This window comes from Entelurus aequoreus, linkage group LG22 (genome assembly GCF_033978785.1).
Source record: "Entelurus aequoreus isolate RoL-2023_Sb linkage group LG22, RoL_Eaeq_v1.1, whole genome shotgun sequence".
In the NCBI taxonomy this organism is placed as follows: domain Eukaryota; kingdom Metazoa; phylum Chordata; class Actinopteri; order Syngnathiformes; family Syngnathidae; genus Entelurus; species Entelurus aequoreus.
In genome coordinates this window covers 14,699,336-14,724,335 of record NC_084752.1, presented here as the reverse complement: position 1 = coordinate 14,724,335, position 25,000 = coordinate 14,699,336, and the positions used below count along the sequence as shown (strand labels likewise).

Genomic DNA, 25,000 nt, shown 5'->3' with positions numbered 1-25,000 from the left:
AATACGGTACTGTGTCCCGTATTTTCCGGACCATAGGGCGCACCGGATTATAAGGCGCACTGCCGATGAGCGGGTCTAGTCAGGTTTATTTTGTGGGGTCTGTACCGAGGATGTCGTTGTGGCTTGTGCAGCCCTTTGAGACACTTGTGATTTAGGGCTATATAAATAAACATTGATTGATTGATTGATTATTTTCATACAAAAGGCGCACCATATCATAGAGCGCATTAAAGGAGTTATATATATATTTTTTTTTCTGAATGGAAAACACTTCCTTGTGGTCTACATTAGGGCTGCAACTAACGATTAATTTGATAATCGATTAATCTGTTGATTATTACTTCGATTAATAATCGGATAAAAGAGACAAACTACATTTCTATCCTTTCCAGTATTTTATTGGAAAAAAACAGCATACTGGCACCATACTTATTTTGATTATTGTTTCTCAGCTGTTTGTACATGTTGCAGTTTATAAATAAAGATTTATAAAAAAATAAAAATAATAATAAAAAAATAAAAATAATAATACAAAAATAAAAGTTGTCTCTGCGCCTGCGCATAGCATAGGTCCAACGAATCGATGACTAAATTAATCGCCAACTATTTTTATAATCAATTTTAATCAATTAGTTGTTGCAGCCCTAGTCTACATAACATGTAATGGTGGTTCTTTGGTCAAAATGTTGCATAGATTATGTTTTACAGATCATCTTCAAGTAGCTGTCTGAGCGTCTCTTCAGGATGCGCCTTTTTGTGGGCGGTCTTATTTACGTGGCTCACCTTCGGCAGCGTCTTCTCCCCGTCATCTTTGTTGTAGCGTTCAAGGACGGGAGTGGAAGAAGTGTCAAAAGATGGAGCTAACTGTTTGAATGACATTCAATTTTACTTCAATCAATAACGGAGCAGTGGTGCTGTGGATGAAGAAACGCCGGAAATGTGTCCCGTGAAAAAACGTCCGACCGGAACTCTAATAACTAAATTTCCTTGGGTGAATAATGTAAACTCACTACACCGGTATGTTTTAGTGCTTCCATAGCGAGATACAAGTAAGAACTTTACACTACTTTATATTAGAAATGACAACAGCGGAGGATGAATGTCTCATAACAAGAAGATAGAGAAAAAGAAGACGCTTGTTGACTACATCGTCGCCACGGACTACAATGGCGGACGCGTGCAAATTTTCAGGACTTATGCAGATGTCAAATACACATCAGCAGGTTCCAGAAGGTTTTGCATAACATTGCAAAACAAAACGGCAGATAATATGTCTGCTAAAGGGTGCCATTTTGCGGTCCTTATACACACAGTACAATCCATCAAGCGGTGTGGCTTCATCGCTTACCAAAGTCGTACTAAAACATTTTGACAGATTTTTGAGTGCCGTGTGCAATGTTGTATATTCTCAATGGAACATTTGAAGTTGTAGTGTTGTGTACTGGCGTCATCCTGCAGTCTACACGTATCTCTTATGTGTGACTGCCATCTACTGGTCACACTTATCATTACACCATGTACCAAATACAATAGCTTTGAGGTCGGTAAGCACAACCAGAATTGTTCCACACCGGGTTATAAGGTGCACGGTCGATTTTTTGAGAAAATGAAAGGCTTTTAAGTGCGCCTTATAGTCCAAAAATACGGTACTTACAGTATATCAGGTGTGTGTAGGGCGATGTTTTACCACAAAGCTGACAGATCCACTGCTGTGCGCATCAAAAGCTTCAAAGAGGAAATGTGCGTACATATTTGTATCTGGAAAAGGAAGACAGCTTTTTAACATTTGAATCAGCCGACCACATGTCACACATTCCAAGCAGTCTTTCTTTACCCACGGTAAATGTTGTTTATCTTGTGGCGGGCACTAGGACCATGCTCACTCCCAACCCGTGTGGGCCTGGTATTCAGGTTAGTCTTGGCACAATATTTGGGTGCAAGGTGATTGTATCTTCATTCTCATTTTTGTCCCTCTTTGAATAAAGACCTGAATGTTTTTTGCTAAGTCTGTCAGGGTTGAGTGTCCCTTTACATCAGTGGTCCCCGACCTTTTTGTCACTGCGGACCGGTCAACGCTTGTAAATTTGTCCCACGGACTGGGTTTTTTATTTATTTAATTTAAAAAAAAAATTTTGCCTTAAAAAAATACAATTATGTGTGCTTACGGACTGTATCCCTGCAGACTGTATTGATATATATTGATATATAATGTAGGAACCACAAATATTAATAACAGAAATAAACAACCCATTTGTGTGAATGGGCGTGAATGGGGGAGGGAGTTTTTTGGGTTGGTGCACTAATTGTAAGTGTATCTTGTGTTTTTTATGTGGATTTAATTTTAAAAAATAAAAACATTTTTATTTTTTATTATTTCTTGTGCGGCCCGGTACCAATCGATCCACGGACCGGGACCGGGGCGCGTCCCGCTGGTTGGGGACCACTGCCTTACATCATGGGGCCCCAAGTGATCATTCTGCCCCACAGGTTTCACACGCCCCTCCTCCAAAACACTGACCTTTAATACTTGTGGATCAGCCAGGACACTTTTCATGTGGTGTACCTGCCAATGCTTGTAAAGCTTTTTTTTTTTTTATTTTTATTTTACAAATAGTAGGGCTGCTGTTCCACCCACATGACAGCACAAAAAAAAAAACATACTTTTTTTTTCTGCAACAACATTTTGTATCAATCAATGTTTATTTATATAGCCCTAAATCACAAGTGTCTCAAAGGGCTGTTTTTCTGTCAGTCATTATATCATCCAGGTGAAACTCATAAAATTTGAATATGGTGTAAAAGTAGAGATGTCCGATAATATCACATTTATCGGCCGATAAATGCTTTAAAGTGTAATATCGGAAATTATCGTTTTTTTATCATCTGTATCGTTTTTTTTTTGTTTTTTTTTAATTAAATCAACATAAAAAACACAAGGTACACTTACAATTAGTGCACCAACCTAAAAAACCTCCCTCCCCCATTCAAACTCATTCACACAAAAGGGTTGTTTATTTCTGTTATTAATATTCTGGTTCCTACATTATATATCAAGATATATCAATACAGTCCGCAAGGGATACAGTCCGTAAGCACACATGATTGTGCGTGCTGCTGGTCCACTAATAGTACTAACCTTTAACAGTTAATTTTACTCATTTTCATTAATTACTAGTTTCTATGTAACTGTTTTTATATTGTTTTACTTTCTTGTTTATTCAAGAAAATGTTTTTAATTTATTTCTTATTTTATTTTATAAATTAAAAAAAAAGGACCTTATCTTCACCATACCTGGTTGTCCAAATTAGGCATAATAATGTGTTAATTCCATGACTGTATATATCGGTATCGGTTGATATCGGTATCGGTAATTAAGAGTTGGACAATATCCGATATCTGCAAAAAGCCATTATCGGACATCCCTATGTAAACGTCAATTCATGTCGGCAATTCAACTTCAAATATGAAACTATGTGGTATAAACGTATTACATGCAAAGTGAGATATGTCAAGCCTTTATTATAATGTTGATGATCATAGCTTACAGTTTTTGAAACCCCACATTTTCTGAGATTTTCAATTCAAGGTTTTCATAAGCTGTAAGAAATAAACAACATTATATCAAAAGGAGGCTTGACATGTCTTGAGTTGTATGCTATGAGCATATGTCATTATAGTAGAGTCACCTTGTATTTCTAAACAAGCTTTTGCACGGTGAGATCGGTAGGTCGTGCGTTCAAACCCCGGCCGAGTCAAACCAAAGACTAAAAATATGGGACCCATTACCTCCCTGCTTGACACTCAGCATCAAGGATTGGAATTGGGGGTTAAATCACCAAAAATGATTCCCGGGCGCGGCCATCGCTGCTGCCCACTGCTCCCCTCACCTCCCAGGAGGTGATCAATGGTGATGGGTCAAATGCAGAGAATAATTTCACCACACCTAGTGTGTGTGTGACAATCATGGGTACTTTAACTTTTTATATTTTTTCGGTAGGTGACAAAGATTCTTAAAAGTTTTAAAAACGTTATAAGCTGTTACATTGTTGTGTAATTTCCACATATGTTTATTTTGTTAAATTCTACAGAAATGTTTTATTTATTTGTTTTCAAAAGTTGTTGTTCTATGCTGTGTGCCTCTTAAGACCTCATTGTTGGCTTTGTACGGTCACGTTTGCTCGAAACAACAACAACAATTATGCTAATCTACCTTTTTGTTATCTTTTTTCCAATTTAGAACCGATAAAGGACCTAATCGTTAAAAATTATCGGAACCGGAAAAATCTTATAAATTCCCATCCTTATTGACGGCCAAAATGCACATAGTTTCCATTAAACACATGCAAATACACTGAAAAGGTGTGTTATTGTTTGCGCTATGGCGCCATCTTTTGGATGAGTTCGCTCACAGCAAGTGCTGCTGGGTGAATGCCTATAGTGTTTCCTGCTGTTTAAAGCTTTCAACCGGAAGTGCAAGTGCCGATCCATCTTCTAATCGTCCACAGCGTTCCTCACTTATCACTCCAAGCAACGTTTGTAAGTTTTACAATATAACTAAATCAATTCTTACTTACTTACTTAAAGGCCTACTGAAACCCACTACTACCGACCACGCAGTCTGATAGTTTATATATCAATGATGAAATCTTAACATTATAACACATGCCAATACGGCCGGGTTAACTTATAAAGTGACATTTTAAATTTGCCGCTAAACTTCCGGTTCGAAACGCCTCTGAGGATGACGTATGCGCGTGACGTAGCCCGACGAACACGGGTATGCCTTCCACATTGAAGCCGATAAGAAAAAGCTCTGTTTTCATTTCATAATTCCACAGTATTCTGGACATCTGTGTTCGTGAATCTGTTTCAATCATGTTCATTGCATTATGGAGAAGGAAGCCAAGCAAGCAAAGAAGAAAGTTGTCGGTGCGAAATGGACGTATTTTTCGAACGTAGTCAGCCACAACAGTACACAGCCGGCGCTTCTTTGTTTACATTCCCGAAAGATGCAGTCAAGATGGAAGAACTCGGATAACAGAGACTCTAACCAGGAGGACTTTTGATTTGGATACACAGACGCCTGTAGAGAACTGGGACAACACAGACTCTTACCAGGATTACTTTGATTTGGATGACAAAGACGCAGACGTGCTACTGTGAGTATGCAGCTTTGGCTTTTTTTTGCGTATGTACGTAACTTTTTTAAAATATATAAGCTTTATGAACCTTGGGTTAGGTGAACGGTCTTTTGGGCTGAGTGATTGTGTGTGTTGATCATGTGTTTGAATTGTATTGGCGTGTTCTATGGAGCTAGGAGCTAGCAGAGGAGCTAGGAGCTAGCATAACACGTACCGTACCGTAAGTGCGCGTCACGTACGTAACTTTTTAAAAATATATAAGCTTTATGAACCTTGGGTTAGGTGAACGGTCTTTTGGGCTGAGTGATTGTGTGTGTTGATCGGGTGTTTGAATTGTATTGGCGTGTTCTATGGAGCTAGGAGCTAGCAGAGGAGCTAGGAGCTAGCATAACAAACACGCAGGTGTTATTATGCAGGATTAATTTGTGGCATATTAAATATAAGCCTGGTTGTGTTGTGGCTAATAGAGTATATATATGTCTTGTGTTTATTTACTGTTGTAGTCATTCCCAGCTGAATATCAGGTACCGTGAGTATGCAGCCTTGGCTGCTAAACATTCGATAACTTGACCGTATGTGCGCGTCACGTACGTAACTTTTTAAAAATATATAAGCTTTATGAACCTTGGGTTAGGTGAACGGTCTTTTGGGCTGAGTGATTGTGTGTGTTGATCAGGTGTTTGAATTGTATTGGCGTGTTCTATGGAGCTAGGAGCTAGCAGAGGAGCTAGGAGCTAGCATAACAAACACGCAGGTGTTTTTATGCAGGATTAATTTGTGGCATATTAAATATAAGCCTGGTTGTGTTGTGGCTAATAGAGTATATATATGTCTTGTGTTTATTTACTGTTGTAGTCATTCCCAGCTGAATATCAGGTCACCCCCGGCTCTCACAGCATCTTCCCTATCTGAATAGCTTCAACTCCCCACTAGTCCTTCACTTGCACTTTACTCATCCACAAATCTTTCATCCTCGCTCAAATTAATGGGGAAATTGTCGCTTTCTCGGTCCGAATCTCTCTCACTTCATGCGGCCATCATTGTAAACAATAGGGAACTTTGCGTATATGTTCAACTGACTACGTCACGCTACTTCCGGTAGGTGCAAGCCTTTTTTTTATCAGATACCAAAAGTTGCAATCTTTATCGTCGTTGTTCTATACTAAATCCTTTCAGCAAAAATATGGCAATATCGCGAAATGATCAAGTATGACACATAGAATAGATCTGCTATCCCCGTTTAAATAAAAAAAATTCATTTCAGTAGGCCTTTAAACGTCCCATGTGTGATGTCTGTAGGGGTGTTTTCACGCATTTTGGCATGTTCTATCGTAATTAGGGCTGCAACAACTAATCGATTAAAATCGATTATAAAAATAGTTGGCTATTAATTTAGTCATCGATTCGTTGGATCTATGCTATGCGCATGCGCAGAGGCTACTTTTGTTTTTTTAAAATACTTTTTTATTTTTATTTTTATTTATTTATTTATAAACTGCAACATTTACAAACAGCTCTGAAACAATAATCAAAATAAGTATGGTGCCAGTATGCTGTTTTTTTCCCAATAAAATACTGGAAAGGATAGAAGAGTAGTTTGTCCCTTTTATCCGATTATTAATCAAAGTAATAATCGACAGATTAATCGATTATCAAATTAGTTGTTAGCATTAGCAAATATACTAACACGTTTATTAGCATACTTGCCAACCTTCAGACCTCCAATATCAGGAGGTTGGGGGCGTGGTTATTTGCAGCTAGAATTCACCAACTCGAGTATTTCATACATATATATATATATACATATACATACATACATACATACATACATACATACATACATACATACATACATACATACATACATACATATATATATATATATATATATATATATATATATATATATATATATATATATGAAATACTTGACTTTCAGTGAATTCTAGCTATATATATATATATATATATATATATATATACACATATTTATTTTATTTACATAGAAAAAAAAAAGAAATACTTGAATTTCAGTGTTGCGGTGGCTATCCATTAGATGGCAGTATTGTCCTGTTTAACTTCTCCGTTCATGATGAGTATATCATTTCGGCCACCGTGTTCAATGGAGAAGTCTGTTCTACAAAATTTACAGGCAACATACACCTTCCCCTTCGAACTGTCCTGGATGAACTGAAATTCTTGTTTCCATTCGTTTTGGAACTTGCAAGCGTATTTCTTCATCTTGCTCGTCGACGGCGTCGCCATGTCTGTAATTTTCTCGTTCTTCTGCTTCGTCTCCTGGTTGTGTGCGCAGTTGTGCACTCTACTCTCTAAAAGCCCTATATGTTATGACGTCATTGGGCAGGCAAGCTGTTTATATTGTGGGAAAGCGGACGTGAGAACAGGCTGTCCCCACTCAGTCTCAGGTCCGCATTGAGCTGGAGGGGGCGTGGCCTCCAGCTCCGGCTGAATACCAGGAGTTTGTCGGGAGAAAATCTCTGCCGGGAGGTTGTCGGGAGAGGCGCTGAATACCGGGATTTTCCCGCTAAAAACGGGAGGGTTGGCAAGTATGTTATTAGTGTCTGTGTTAATGTTACTACCTTACAATGGCATATTGTTTGTATTTTTCCAGTTTCATGAATTCACAAAAACGTCGCTGTGGAGTTATTGTGTCTGTTTAGCTGATTGGAGAGCTAACTTCCGCAGCTAGTGGGTCCATGACGATGACTTTTGTTTTGTTTGATCAGCCGTTTTACTGCCCTGTTACAGACACCGTTTGGAAACAATTAAGGTATGTAAATAAACTGGCTAATATATGATAAAATATTTAGTGGGTGCGGCATGTATACTCTAAAGTCCGGAAAATACAGTACATCTCCATTGTTTGTTTACAGAATGAAAATAAAATACTGGTTGGATTGTGCATGTGTACCTAACGTATTGCCCAGTGAATACATATAAAACTAAAAAAAAGCAGGATTGTCAAGAAACTACAAATTCCCACACTGAGAATGACAATGAACTAGTTTAGAAGCACAGTGCATGTTTTTGTGGTTCTGCGTTTCTCCTTTTATGTCTTTGTAATTACACTTTGTGTATTTTTGGTGCTCATGGGAAGAAAGAAGAAGGAGAGGAAGAAAAATAAGCCACTTACCTCCCTGAGGAAAAAACTGAGAGTATATGTTTTTGAAAGTTTCTTCATCCACAGCACCACTGGGACACTCCTGCAAATTTTAAAGTTTAAAGATTCAATGAATGAACACACACACACACGCATTATTGTATTTGTTACCTTCTTGAGACCTTTGAAAAATGCCTACCTCTTTAGGACCACCCTTTATAGAGATATAAAGATTTGTATTTACAACTTTAATAATATATACATACTATGCAAATATAAAAAAGCTTGTTGTGAAAAATTAGTTGGAATTTCACAAGAAAAGGTCACAATTTCACAATAAAAACTTGGAATTTTGGCAGAATTATTATAAAGGCGTCATTTTACTCAACGCAAGTCAAAGTTTTACAAGAAAAACTGAACATTTGTGCAATATTAGATACAAGTTGGAATTTTACTCAATAACGTCGCAATTTTACAGGAAAAGCTTAAAATGTTGGCAGTTTTTTATGAAAAGAGTCGTCGACGAGTCACAATTTTATAAGAAAACTTAAAATTTTTGGCAATATTAAAATAATAATCATCAGAATTTTACTTGGCAAAATGATGACAAAAGTCATCATTTTACTCAAAAAAGGTCACTATTTTACAACAACAACAAAATTGGCAATATTGTGATAAAAGTCAGAATTTTATGACAAATGTCACCATTTTGCATTAAAAAGTAATAGTTTTACATGAAAAAGTAATACTTTTACGAGAAAATATTGTAATATTACAGAAAGAATATGAGAAATTGTTCCCAATTTTATAAGAAAGAAGTCAACACATTGTGAGAAAAAGACTGCTTTTAGTTAATTTTTGTTGTTGTTGAACTTTTTGTTTGTAATTGGTTTTTATTTTTCATTATTTACTTCAAGTTATTACAGTATGTCTCTATATACATATTTATTTATTTATTTTTTAAATTAATTTTGGCCAAAGGGGGCGCATTTCAACTTCTTACACACACTTGTTATTTCATATGTTGACCAGAGGGGGCGCACTTTTAAAACCGACACACAGTCAATTTGAAAAATCCCTCCTTTTTGGGACCACCCTAATTTTGATAGATTTCACCACCAGGGGTGCAAATGAGACATTCTCTATTAGATGCAATAGTTTTCCGTATTGGGACCATGATTTATGTCCTAACTTGTTCACCGGTCCTCATATGGAAGCTACTTTTCCTTGTTGAGGTCTCAAGAAGAGTAGAAAATACAATAACACGCACACATACATTACATTCTTGAGACCTCCGAAAAATGCCTACCTCTTCAGGACTACCATCTATAGATATATAAAGATTTATATTTACAACATTAATAATATATACATACTATGCAAATATAAAAAAGCTTGTTGTAAAAAATTAGCTGGAATTTCATAAGAAAAAGGTCACAATTTCACAAGAAAAACATTTTACTCAACGCAAGTCAAAATTTTACAAGAATAACTTAACATTTGTGCAATTTTATGAAGAGTCGTAATTTCCCTCGACAAAAATCACAATTTTATAAGAACACTTAAAAATGTTGCCAATATAATAATCTGAATTTTACTCAAAACATGTCACTATTTTACAAGAACAACAAAAAAATGGCAATATTGTGATATAAGTCAGAATTTTATGTGACAAATGTCCCCATTTTGCATTAAAAAGTAATAATTTTACATTAAAAAAAAAGTCCTAATTTTTCGAGAAAATATCGTAATATTACAGAAACAATATGAAACATTGGTCTCAATTTTAAAAGAAAAAAGTTGACACATTGTGAGAAAAAGACTGCTTCTAGTTCATTTTTTTGTTGTTGAATTTTTTGTTTGTGATTGGTTTTTAATCTTCATTATTTACTTCAAGTTATTACAGTATGTCTCTATATACATATTTATTGATTTTTAAAAAATGAATTTTGGCCAAAGGGGGCGCATTTCAATTTCTTACACACACACTTGTTATTTCATATGTTGGCCAGAGGGGGAGCACTTTTAAAACCGACACACAGTCAATTTGAAAAATCCCTCCTTTTTGGGACCACCCTAATTTTGATAGATTTCACCACCAGGGGTGCAAATGAGATATTCTATTATTTTTGTTTTTGTAATGTGTTTAAGGCCGATGACAAACGAGTCACGGACCACAGATGGCCCCTGTGCCACACTTTGGGCAACCCAGCTGTAGAAGCTAACTGTTAATGGCCACTATAGTCTTAGTACCGTAGTGTATTTGTTCATCCTACGGTCACATATGTGACGCGGGTTGTCTTACATCAGCACCGAAAGTCGTAAAATCAGCTGTTCATCTGGCGTTTTTTGGGAGGATGAACAGGGAAGTCCTTCTTTAGCTGCCGTCTTGTTTTATCATATATTGCTGCCTTTGCACCTGTCAATGTTTACTTTTGTATGCACATTATATCAACAAAAAAAATCCTGACTTTGGAGCAATGTTCACGGACTCTAGTATTTGGTTCTCTATTAGATGCAATGGTTTTCCGTATTGAGACCGTGATTTGGGTCCTAACTTGTTCACCTTGTTGAGGTCTTAAAAAGGCTAGCAATACAAGAACAAACACACACACACACACGTGACTCACATTTTTGAATCCTCGATAAAGAACCTGCAGCTCCTTCTTGCTGAAGTTGGTCTGCTCCACCAGACGTTCAAGTGCTTCAGGTCGGCAGCGCACAGCTGACAGCTCGACGTCGTCGCTCTCGCTGTCTGCATGGAGACACAAAGGTGTTGCAGCCTTGAAGAGTTAAGAGAAGGGACCCGGGGGGACTTCTTCTTGACACTTGCTTTGATTGACGGACAGGCTGGAGCCCGAGTGGTAGCACGGCAGCAGCTTGAGGAGTCGTTGCTTTATGCTCTTCTTACTCGGTTTGGATGGCGGGTTACCTGGAAACAACCAATCACAACAAAGATCCCGTTAGGGCCGTGTGAGGTCATGGATGGTAGCCTGATAGACTGCTTGTCCTTATTAGGGGTCAGGCTGGAGCCTATCCCAGCAAGTGCATAGAATTGAACAAGCATTCACATTTAGGGACAATTTAGAGCAGGGGTGCCCAAACGTTTGTCACTGAGGCCGCAGACTGACAAATCAAAGGACGCTAGGGCCATTTTGGTAGTTTTCACCCTCAAATCCGGTACCATGTCAGGTTCAAACACTGATGACATCTATTAAACAGGACAAGAAGCAAATAATCAAACAGAGACAGAATTCAATTTGGCTCAATGAGGAGAAACGTGTACATCTGTACCCTTGTACAGTGTCATTACGCTCTGCCAAAATTTGTAATCAGGACTTTCCCTGATTACATGGCAACAGCTGTTTCTAAAGGGACGGGGTCGTAAACAGCCATCGCCTTTGATTACAAAACAGTTTAAAAGAAAAGGTCGGTTCAAAAAAGAGGTCGTAAAAGAGGTGGCTGGAACTTGGGCAGATCCTGCCTTCTCTCCGCTTTGTAGTTCTTGGGTCAAAACAATATCTTTCTGTTGATTACAATACATGAAAGAAACAGAACACCTTCATGTTGCTTCCCCCCCTACACAGTGGAGTTTTACAAGCCTTCTTCTTGGTAGGTTCAAAGACAGCTTTTGTCTTCTCGCCGGGAACACATTTCAACACAAAGTTTTGCGATAACTTAGATACAATTATTTTGACACCATATTGGTGGTTTTTCAAAGAACTAGAAAATGCAGCTTCGGTAGAAATATTGTGTGAATGCTGAGGAGTCAAAGCCGAGCTGAAATGCTAACAGTTAACTGGCCAGATAGCGTCAAGCGTCAAAAAATATGAGCGAAATGAGCTGAAAAAGCTAGCATGCTAACAGTACTATGCTAAAAATAGCACGCTTACGGGTAGCATTAGTGAATTACCAAAATATATGACACCTGCTAAATTAGCTAAAAAAGCTAACATGCTAATGTCAGCATGCTAAAATGCTGAATACCAAAATATATATTACTCTGAGGTGAGCACCTGAAAAATGTGTTTAGAATGCTACAATGCTAACGTTACCATGCATCAAGTGCCAAAATACGACTGAGGTGTATTATTATGTACACCTGGCTAACATGCTAACAGGTACCATTCGTCAAGTAACTAAATATTTGATGCTGAGTCGTATACCTTCAAAATTTCCATCCATCCATCCATCCATTTTCTACCGCTTATTCCCTAATTTCCACACAACAAAAATAAAGCTAGCATGCTAATATTAGAATTAGGTTGTGCCGCAGGCTGTTGAAAAATTAGCTAGGGGCCACAAACGGCCCCTGATTTTAGATAGAGCAGAGGTGTCAAAGTCGTTTTCACTGAGGACCACATCGCTGTTATGTTTGGCCCCAGAGGGCCGCTTCTAACAGTGAATACTATTATTGCACAATTTTATTAGATTTTCTAAAAACTAAAATGTAACAAAATTATGGTAAGTTGCAATAATTTCACCTCAAAATGTAGTGTATGTTACTGTAAATGGAAAAACAGTGCTGCTGTTTTTATGGTTTAAAAAAAAAAAGGCAGCCGAGTTGCCAGAATTTTGCTGTAAAATTTACATTTATTTTTTTACTGTAAATAAAAAAAATTCAATTTTACAGTAAAATTTTGGCACCTGAGCTGCCATTTTTAATTATTATTATTTTTTTATTTTTTTTTACCCCAAATCAACAAGTGTAGATTTTTCGGTGTAATACTGTAAATGCCAAAACGACACCAGTTTATTACAGTAAAAAAAAAGTACAGTTTTTTTCATTTAGAGAAAAATGCTATAAAAACCACAGTAAATTTCACAATTTTACCATTGAATCTATTGCTACTTTTATTTACATTGCACAATTTGATGGATGACTTGCTTTGAAATCATTATTATTAGTATTTATTTCTTTAAAAAAAATGGTTTCAATGTTTGATCATATATTTTTGCATAATTAGACAATATTTAAGTGGACATAACTTGCGATTACATGGAGTACATATATTTATTTTCTTCCAAAATAGAAAGAAAGAATACATTTAATAAGAACAATTACAGTACTTTATTGATACATATTATTTCCAAGCTTTCGAGGGCCAAATAAAATGAAGTGCTGGCCCCCGGGCCTTGACTTTGACACCACATAGAGGGTCTTCAACCAACACAACATGCATGTGTTTGGGACATGAGAGAGGACAGGGCCGGCCCGTGGCATAGGCCGTATAGGCAAATGCTAAGGGCGCTGTACATCAGGGGGCGCCACGCCAGTGCCACAGATGTTGGAGAAAAAGAAAAAAAAAAGTTGGTACTATTATCTCTTAATAAAAAAAATAATCCCACGTTAATTAAAATGCAAAGTAAAGCCTATGTAATAGAAATATTATTTGTTACAACATTACGCCCCCCCCTCCCCCCGCACGGTGCGCCCCCTCCCTTCCCGTATCATGACTCTTTTTGGACGTCACCACATCAAAAAATCAACACAAGATTTCAAAACGGCCAAAACTGTCAGGTGCCCAGAGAAGAAAAAAGAGAAAAGAAGAGGAGGATAAACGAGAAAAAGACAGAGGTAGCAGGGAGGTAACGTTAGCCTACATGAAATTATTTGTCTGTTACAGAATGTGATAGTAACCTGGCTTTTTAGCATTAAGCTAATGTTACATGATTCGGTAATTGCTAATCAATAAATAGCTAGTTCTGTTTTAACGTCGGGTTAATATTGTGGAGGGGGCTAAATTGTTATGGAAAATAATAATGTAATGTTAGGTAATTACAGTACTCCCACTTTACATTCCTCAGGGACATTTGTATTAGATCTTTTAAGCAGGTGTTTTTTGTTTACATTGTTATTGCCTTCTGGTTAGCTAATGTTTGCCCTGCAGGTAATAGTCACTTTTCCACCCCTTTATATATTAGGTATAGTTGTTAAAGTGCACATCATTAATGTTAATTAAGCAATATCACATGAGAGGGAATGCTGTTTTTTTAATTTGAGCACTGCTGTGATTCGGTTAAAGATAATCATAACATAACATTCTCATATAATATGTTAATTTGCTTTCTTTAAGTAAAAAAAAAAAGGTCAAAGACAAAGCTATTCGGTTTCTTGTGAGTATATACACACTTCACTGCCGATGTGGGGGGGCGCCACCTAAAATCTTGCCTAGGGCGCCAGATTGGTTAGGGCCAGGCCTGAGAGAGGACGCCAGAAAACATGCAAACTCCACAAAAAAATTGGAACCCTCAACCTCCTCTACCTGCAGTTTGTTCCCTGGCAGCATTATGTTTATTTGGAGGAAGTCGGAATACTCGCAGGGAACCCACGCAGTCACGGGGAGAGCAATGCAAACTCCACACATGTTCATGACCTTTAGCCATGCATTGACTAATCCTGCCAGCAGGGGGCAGCGTCGCTCTACAGCCAAACAACAGAAGCAGTGCCAACAATCCAAATACTGTAAATAAAAGACTTCCAACATGCTTTTGTGTTCCTGATGACACATCTCCATCTTCACTAAAGCTCAACTGTGCGTGTGCGTGCGTGTGCGTGTGAGACATATTGGATTTTGCGACAGCTGACATCATTTATGGCAATGTCAAAGCTGGTCGTCACGGGCAACCCTACATTCTGCTTATACAGTTGTCCCTTTTTTATCGTTCTTAATTTGTTCCAGACATGATCGCAAAAACTGAAAGTAGGAATCATGAAATGTGATATTGTCATACCTAGAGCATAAAAAACATGTTCAAATAAATGTTTAACATTATGAGAGCCCTCTAGATATTAAATAACACCCTTTAGTACGCTCCTTTAATCCAATATAGTAACGCTGTCTGCGCCTGAGCCAATCAGAGGCCACGATACTAAACGGCCTGCTCTGATACATACACACCTTTATTTATTAAATCACAATGATTGAAAATCAACGATTTGGTGCTTTTGCAAACAGTTAAAATGATGTACAAAGCAAACTATAACCTGCTACCCAAGAATGTACAACAAAAGAGGAAAATCTAATTTAAAACATTTGTATGCACGTACAACACTTAAAACCTTTAGTATATCAGTATGTGGAATACAATTATGGAATGGATTAAGCAAAGAAACCCAACAAAGCACCAATATGATCCAGTTTAAAAGAGACTGTTCACAAGTGTTCACAAAGTACACAGAACAAGAATTATGATGAACATCTTGAACCCTTTTTTTTTATTGAGACAAAGATTATTTATGTATTTAATATTTGTATGCTTACTATGGTATATTATTTATTTATTATTTATTTGTTCACTGTGCTTGGCTTAGTATGTACGCACACCTCAATATATCAGAATTTTTTCTTGCATGTTCTGTTTTCTGAATTGTAATATTAGTCACGTCACTAGTCACGTCCGTTGTGTCCTTGGGCAAGACACTTCACCCTTGCTCCTGATGGCTGCTGGTTAGCGCCTTGCATGGCAGCTCCCGCCATCAGTGTGTGAATGTGTGTGTTAATGGGTGAATGTGGAAATACTGTCAAAGCACTCTGAGTACCTTGAAGGTAGAAAAGCGCTATACAAGTATAACCCATTTATCATTTATAAGTAACGTTACAATCCATACTGCCACCTAATCTACAGAGTTGTAACAACAAATTTTATTTAGGCAGTCCCATTATAATGTGTTTGTTACTGAGGGCAAACTGGTGTTTTAATTTTGCCAGGTGTCAGTTATTTATGTGTTTATTGTATTGGTCAAAGTTGTAGTGTAAATCTATAACATATACAAAACCCAAAACCAGTGAAGTTGGCACTGACAATACGTGGACTACGGGTTGTTTGTTTTCCCGAGATGCAAGTAAAACTGGATCGGACATGGCTTGGAGGTGAGTACATATTTATTCTAACAAAGTACAAACAAAAGGGCACAAACAAAAAGCGCGCACAAGGGCGGAAGTACAAACTTGGCTATGAACAAAATTAACACATAAACAGACTAAGGACATGAAACAAAACTTACTTGGTCAAGCATGGAAAGATCATAGAACTATGGCATGGATGCGTAATCATGGAGGTATCAGAGTTAATGTCGCCAGGCTGACTTCCTGGCAACAGTGGGCTTAAATAATACAGACATGATTTGTGACAGGTGCGTGAGTGCAAAAACGTGAGACAGGTGAAACTAATGAGTAGTCATGGTGACAAGGCAAGTGAGTGAAAGCAGGAACTAAAAAGTGTCCAAATACCAAGCAGAACATAACTAAACAAAAACATGATCAACAGACATGACAGGCACGTTGTGTAAATGGTAAATAAAAACAGAATACAATGATTTGCAAATCCTTTTCAACTTATATTCAATTGAATAGACTGCGAAGACAAGATATTTAATGTTCGAACTGAGAAACTTTGTTATTTTTTGCAAATATTAGCTTATTTGGAATTTGATACTTGCAACATGTTTCAAAAAAGCTGGCACAAGTGGCAAAAAAGACTGAGAAAGTCTGAGAAAAACTTATTTGGAACATCCCACAGGTGAACAGGCTAATTTGGAACAGGTGGGTGCCATGATTGGGTATAAAAGCAGCTTCCATGAAATGCTCAGTCATTCACAAACAAGGATGGGGCGAGGGTCACCACTTTGTGAACAAATGCGTGAGCAAATTGTCAAATAGTTTAAGAACAACATTTCTCAACCAGCTATTGCAAGGAATTTAGGGATTTCACCATCTACGGTCCGTAATATCATCAAAAGGTTCAGAGAATCTGGAGAAATCACTGTTCGTTAGCGATGATATTATGGACCTTCGATCCCTCAGGCGGAACTGCATAAAAAAGCGACACCTGTGTGTAAAGGATATCACCACATGGGCTCAGGAACACTTCAGAAAACCACTGTCAGTAAGTACAGTTTGTCGCTACATCTGTAAGTGCAAGTTAAAACTCTACTGTGCAAAGCGAAAGCCATTTATCAACAACACCCAGAAACGCTGCCGGCTTCGCTGGGCCCGAGCTCATCTAAGATGGACTGATGGAAAGTGGAAAAGTGTTCTGTGGTCTGATGAGTCCACTTTTCAAATTGTTTTTGGAAACTGTGGACGTTGTGTCCTCCGGACCAAAGAGGAAAAGAACCATCCGGATTCTTATAGGCGCAAAGTTGAAAAGCCAGCATCTGTGATGGTATGGGGGTGTATTAGTGCCCAAGGCATGGGTAACTTACACATCTGTGAAGGCACCATTAATGCTGAAAGGTACATACAGATTTTGGAGCAACATATGTTGCCATCCAAGCAACGTTATCATGGACGCCCCTGCTTATTTCAGCAAGACAATGCCAAGCCACATTCTGCACGTGTTACAACAGCGTGGCTTCGTAGTAAAAGAGTGCGGGTACTAGACTGGCCTGCCTGTAGTCCTGCCTGTAGGATATTGAGGTTTCATGATTTCTTCTTTTTTAAACATCACCATTTCATGAGTGAATGTTATCTGAATAATCATGTAGTGACGACATTTACTGACAAAATGTCAATCAAAGGCTCAAATAGACCAGCTGCAGCAGCGAGGAAGACAAATTAAAAGAAGTGAAGACATGTCTTTTTTTAGCTGAAAGCATATTTAGCACATAAAACCAGAGAAAGAATACAAAGTCGTCTCGCTGATGTCATTCTTTCTCTTGCTTGCTATTTTTAGACGTGACACAGGAGAAGAGCGATCACACTGAAATCTTTCTTTTACACACACACACACACACACACACACACACACACACACACACACACACACACACACACACACACACACACACACACACACACACACACACACACACACACATTCTTGTATTTGTTACCTTCTTGAGACCTCCGAATAATGCCTACCTCTTTAGGACCACCCTTTCTAGATATATAAAGATGTGCATTTACAACATTAATAATATATACATACTATGCAAATATAAAAAAGCTTGTTGTGAAAAATGAGTTGGAATTTCACAAGAAAAAGGTCACAATTTCACAAGAAAAACTTTGAATTTTGACAGTATTATAATAAAAGTCATCATTTTAAAACTGAACATTCGTGCAATATTATGATAAAAGTTGGAATTTTACTCAATAACAGTCACAATTTTACAAGAAAAAGCTAAAAATGTTGGCAATTTTATGAAAAGAGTCGTAATTTTACTCGGGAAAAGTAACAATTTTATAAGGAAACTTTACATTTTTACTTGGCAAAATTATGACAAAAGTCATAATTTGACTCCAAAAATGTCACTATTTTACAAGAACAACAAAAAAATTGGCAATATCGTGATAAAAATCTAAATTTTATACGACAAATGTCACCATTTTGCATTAAGAGGTAATTTTACATTAAAAAAGTAATAATTTATGAGAAAATATTGCATTACAGAAACGGAAAGAATATGAGAGATTCTAGACAATTTTATTTTATAAGAAAAAAGTCGACACATTGTGGAAAAAAAGACTGCTTTTAGTAAAATGTTTGGTTTGTAATTGGTTTTTAATCTTCAATATTTACTTCAAGTTATTACAGTACGTCTCTATAGACATATTTATTTATTTATATAAATTTTGGCCAAAGGGGGCGCATTTCAATTTCTTACACACACTTGTTATTTCATATGTTGGCCAGAGGGGGAGCACTTACATTTTTTACACACACTTGTTATTTCAAATGTTGGCCAGAGGGGAGCACTTCAAATTTTTACACACACTTCTTAATACATATGTTGGCCAGAGGGGGAGCACTTTGAAAACCGACACACAGTCAATTTGAAAGAAACCCCTCCTATTTGGGACCACCCTAATTTTGATAGATTTCACCACCAGGGGTGCAAATGAGACATTCTGTATTAGATGCAATGGTTTTCCGTTTTGGGACCATGATTTATGTCCTAACTTGTTCACTTCTTCCTCATATGGAAGCTACTTTTCCTTGCTGATGTCTCAAGAAGGGTAAAATACAAGAACACACACACACACACACACACACACAATTATTGAACCAGAAGAAGGCTATAGGTGATAACGCAGCATGTTTTAAGGATTGAGTTGTCCACCAAATGTTTTAATGTGCTTCAAAGCCTCATCTTTTTCACATCGCACAGCCTCAGGGTGATTTTTTTAATCAATTTCAGCGTTTGCAGCCCACTGAGGCCGATCAATACGCTGGTGTGTGTGCCGGTACTAACACAATTAACAACACTCTTCATTTATCTGCAGATGCAAACTCAGGGCGACACAAAGACTGACGGGAACGAAGGTATTTACTTGGAAAATGAGAACGCCAAATGAAAGCCGAGCCCTTAATCGTAAAAAATAAAACTAAAGGAAAAAGTGTTGGCTTTGGTGTTTATAAAGTTAACTTTGTTTGGAATAAAAAGCAGAAAAATGTGAAATGACCACTAACCTGTAAAAAGTATTATTTCTAGAACGTGTGAGGCCAACAAAAAGGGAGGTACTAAAGGGATTGATTGCATTTTTACCCTTTGGGGCCGTCGTGTTAAAGTGAGTCTAAACTTAAGTCAACTTAAGTAATCGTTAGTTAGTTAGATAGATAGATAGATAGATAGATAGATAGATAGATAGATAGATAGATAGATAGATAGATAGATAGATAGATAGATAGATAGATAGATAGATAGATAGATAGATAGATAGATAGATAGATAGATAGATAGATAGATAGATAGATAGATAGATAGATAGATAGATAGATAGATAGATAGATAGATAGATAGATAGATCGGCGTGGCGCGGTTAGTTAGATAGATAGATAGATAGATAGATAGATAGATAGATAGATAGATAGATAGATAGATAGATAGATAGATAGATAGATAGATAGATAGATAGATAGATAGATAGATAGATAGATAGATAGATAGATAGATAGATAGATAGATAGATAGATAGATCGGCGTGGCGCGGTGGGGAGAGTGGCCGTGCCAGCAATCTGAGGGTTCCTGGTTCAATCCCCACCTTCTACCAACCTCGTCACGTCCGTTGTGTCCTTGAGCAAGACACTTCACCCTTGCTCCTGATGGGTCGTGGTTAGGGCCTTGCATGGCAGCTCCCGCCATCAGTGTGTGAATGTGTGTGTGAATGGGTGAATGTGGAAATAGTGTCGAAGCGCTTTGAGTACCGTGAAGGTAGAAAAGCGCTATACAAGTATAACCCATAACCCATTTAGATAGATAGATAGATAGATAGATAGATAGATAGATAGATAGATAGATAGATAGATAGATAGATAGATAGATAGATAGATAGATAGATAGATAGATAGATAGATAGATAGATAGATAGATAGTACTGTATTGATTCCTTCAGGAGAGTTCCCTCAGGAAAATTTTAATTCCAGCAGCAGTGTACAAAATTGTAAAAAGTAAATAATGGGGGTATAAATGGAAACAAAATAGAAAAATATTACAATAGAATAAAAATAAAAAGCAACGATGAGAATAAAAATATAACAGTAAAATAAGAATATAACAAGAGAAACTAGGCAGTCGTGACCATGTTATGAAAAAGTATTTCACTGTTATTGTTTTGCATCCCCTGTCATCCTAGTACCCCCCCTCACCCCCAGAAAGGAGTTGTACAGTCTAATGGCGTGTGGGACAAAGGAGTTTTTGAGTCTATCATTCCTGCACTTGGGATGAAGCAGTCTAGCACTGAACAGGCTCCTCTGGCTACTGACAACGGTATGCAGAGGGTGACTGGCATCATCCAGGATGCTCACTAGTTTTTCCACAGTCCTCTTCTCTGCCACCGTCACCAGTGAGTCCAGTTGTATTCCGATCGTAGAACCGTTAGCTACGACAATTCCTTAAAGCCGGGGTGTCAAAGTCATTTTAGCTCAGGGGCCACATGGAGGAAAATCTGTGCGCACGCGGGCCGGACTATTAAAATCATGGCATTAAAAGTAAAAAATAAAGACAACTTCAGATTGTTTTCTTTGTCTTACTTTGGCCAAAAATAGAACAAACACATTCTGAAAATATTACGATAAAAATATAGGAAAAACTACCAGCAGCAGTAAAGTTTAGATCCATGGAGGAAAGAAGAAAGTGAATGAATGTTTATAACTGAATACATTTACACATGCATAAAAATTTGTTTTCTTTTGTATTATTTTTTTTAATGAATTAAGTAACGTTTATGACAACCTTTTTTCCAAAACACAATATAGAATGTGAGGTAATGCATACATTTATCATTTGTTTTCAAAACGCTTACAAAAAAGTGGGACCCCAAAAATTTACTGTGGGACCCCATTTTTCTGACTTGATGGGGCCCCTGGTACCCCATTTTGACAATCCGTAGCGCCAACAATGATGGAGTATTGGTGCCTGCAAAACAGCAGTAGGCGGCTGTGGCCTGCGGGCCGGTTCTAATACTAATCAAATATCATCCTGGGGGGCCGTAGATAATTCATTCATTCGTGGGCCGGATTTTGCCCGCGGCCCTTGGCTTTGACACATAGGGTTTAGAGTAAGGCTGCAACAACTAATGGATTAAATCGATTATAAAAATAGTTGGCGATTAATTTAGTCATCGATTCGTGGGATCTATGCTATGCGCATGCGCAGAGGCAATTTTATTTTATTATTATTATTTTTTATTTTTTATAAACCTTTATTTATAAACTGCAACATGTACAAATAGCTGAGAAACAATAATCAAAATAAGTATGGTGCCAGTATGCTGGGTTTTTTCCAATAAAATACTGGAAAGAATAGAAATGTAGTTTGTCTATTTTATCCGATTATTAATCGAAGTAATAATCGACAGATTAATCGATTATCAAATTAATCGTTAGTTGCAGCCCTAGTTTAGAGTAAGTAATAATCTGGACCACATTGAGTGCCCAAAACTTTAAACACGTGGACATAGTTTCTGCACGGCCGCTGCAATAGAGCGCACATGAGAAATTTGTTGTTTAATTAATGCACGCATGTTAAAAGTGAAATTCCAATGTTGATGTGCATTTATTAGAAAAAAAGAAAGGTTCTAACAAGCAGAACATTTTTTATTTATTTTTTAAAAATCTTTTTCCCCTGAAATACCTATTGAGACGATTACAAAAATAATCGATAGCTGCAGCTCTTAACTTAAATTGTTTTTTTTTAAGAAAACTATTTTAAGGGACACATTAATATTTATTTTATTATTCATAACTGTTACGTTCCGTGTCGCGTTGCAGCGTTGGTCGTGTTCTCAGGATGCAGAAACAAAGAAACAGCGTGCAGGTAAGCAAGTATTTCATTCCATACAGTCAGGCAAAAAAACAAAGATGACGTGCCGCTTGGGAGCGCACAGAAAACACAGGAAAAGCGGTGCAAATCAACAAACTTAAACTGCACTTTTATTGGAATTTCGTTCACAATTATTATGAAAGACATGACAACGGATGTGTGTTTTTTTAATGCATTTTAACTCGTGAATAAACGTAAACAAAAATTTGCTTACAATGGAGTAGGGCTGCAACTAACAACTAATTTGATCATCGATTAATCTGTCGATTATTACTTCGATTCATCGATTAATAATCGGATAGAAGAGACAAACTACATTTCTATCCTTTCCAGTATTTTATTGGAAAAAAACAGCATACTGGCACCATACTTATTTTGATTGTTTCTCAGCTGTTTGTAAATGTTGCAGTTTATTAATAAAGGTTTATAAAAAATAAAATAAAATAAAAGTAGCCTCTGCGCATGCGCACAGCATAGATCCAACGAATCGATGACTAAATTAATCGCCAACTATTTTTACAACCGATTTAATCGATTAGTTGTTGCAGCCCTACAATGGAGCCAATGGGAGGTCCTCTATTCCGCCCCTAAAGCCCTTTAAGTAACCATTCAAAAAGTGCCAACAATACTCCACTTCATGACTTGAATATTAACCAAGTATTAGTGATATTGTTATTATAAGCGCTAACGCAGACAAACTATTTATAGCGGCGCCGTCACAGAGAGTTAACTAGCTTGTGCCGCTATGTTGACATCATTGTCTGGTGAGCGGTTTTCTCGCCTGGTGCTCGTGAAAGTTTATTCTAGATCAGAGCTGGGCAAATATTTTGACTTGGGGGCCACATTGAGAGAAAAAAACTGTGTCTGGTGGGGCAAATGTGTATGTGTGTATAAATTAAATGTACACATTTAGCTGGAAATGTGTGTTTGGGTCCCTTTTTTCCAGGAACACTAATACCAAAAGTCACAATGTCCGATAGAGTTCTGAAAACAGACCACCTCAAAAAAACGGAATGGAATTTTACATTTTTTCTACTGAATGGGACACCCAAAATGTACATCAAAATAAAGAAAGTGGGATTTCTACTGGTCACACTTATCATTACACCATGTACCAAATAAAATAGCTTCAAGGTGGGTAAGCTCAACCAAACTTATTCCGTACATTAGTGGTCAAATGTATGTAACTTTTGACCACAACTGTGTATATATATATATATATATATATATATATATGCATACATACAAAACCCAAAACCAGTGAAGTTAGCATGTTGTGTAAATCGTAAATCAAAACAGAATACAATGATTTGCAAATCATTTTGAACCTATATTCAATTGAATAGACTGCAAAGACAAGATACTTAACGTTCGAACTGGTAAACTTAGTTATTTTTGCAAATATTAGCTTTGTAATATCATCAAAAGGTTCAGAAAATCTGGAGAAATCACTGCACGTAAGCGGCTAAGCCTGTGACTTTCGATCCCTCAGGCGGTACTGCATCAAAAAGCGACATCAGTGTGTAATGGATATCACCACATGGGCTCAGGAACACTTCAGAAAACCACTGTCAGTAACTACGGTTGGTCGCTACATCTGTAAGTGCCAATTAAAGCTATACTATGCAAAACCAAAGCCATTTATCAACAACACCCAGAAACGCCGCCGGCTTCGCTGGGCCCCAGCTCATCTAAGATGGACTGATGCAAAGTGGAAAAGTGTTCTGTGGTCTGACAAGTCCACATTTCAAATTGTTTTTGGAAACTGTGGACGTCGTGAGGAAAAGAACCATCCGTAAAATTCAAAAGCCAGCATCTGTGATGGTATGGGGGTGTATTAGTGCCCAAGGCATGAGTAACTTACACATCTGTGAAGGCACCATTAATGCTGATAAGTACATACAAGTTTTGGAACAACATATATTGCCATCCAAGCAACATTATCATGGACGCCCCTGCTTATTTCAGCAAGACATAGCCAAGCCACGTGTTACAACAGCGTGGCTTCATAGTAAAAGAGTGCGGGTACTAGACTGGCCTGCCTGTAGTCCAGACCTATCTCCCATTGAAAATGTGTGGCACATTATGAAGCCTAAAATACCACAACGGAGACCCCGGACTGTTAGAAGAAATCAAGCTGTACATCAAGCAAGCTTCAAAAATGGGTCTCCTCAGTTCCCAAACGTTTACTGAGTGTTGTTAAAAGGAAAGGCCATGTAACACAGTGGTAAAAATGCCTTTGTGACAACTTTTTTTGCAATGTGTTGCTGCCATTAAATTCTAAGTTAATGATTATTTGCCAAAAAAAATTATGTTTCTCAGTTCGAACATTAAGTATCTTGTCTTTGCAGTCTATTCAATTGAATATAAGTTGAAAATGATTTGCATATCATTGTATTCTGTTTTTATTTACCATTTAGACAACGTGCCAACTTCACTGGTTTTGGGTTTTGTACGAGTGCGACTAG

At 37.4% G+C, this 25,000-nt stretch overlaps 1 protein-coding gene across 1 annotated transcript in view; it reads right to left on the bottom strand.

Moving 5' to 3' along the window:
* Positions 1–25,000, bottom strand: part of LOC133639928 (Kv channel-interacting protein 2-like) — a 34,400-nt gene that overhangs the window by 5,059 nt on the left and 4,341 nt on the right. Inside the window, exons 2-5 of the mRNA XM_062033625.1 lie at positions 11,093–11,195; positions 10,894–11,014; positions 8,297–8,366; positions 1,688–1,758 (exon numbers count right to left, since the gene is read on the bottom strand). Coding sequence (XP_061889609.1) covers positions 1,688–1,758; positions 8,297–8,366; positions 10,894–11,014; positions 11,093–11,195 — 365 coding nt within the window. The remainder of the gene's footprint in view (positions 1–1,687; positions 1,759–8,296; positions 8,367–10,893; positions 11,015–11,092; positions 11,196–25,000) is intronic.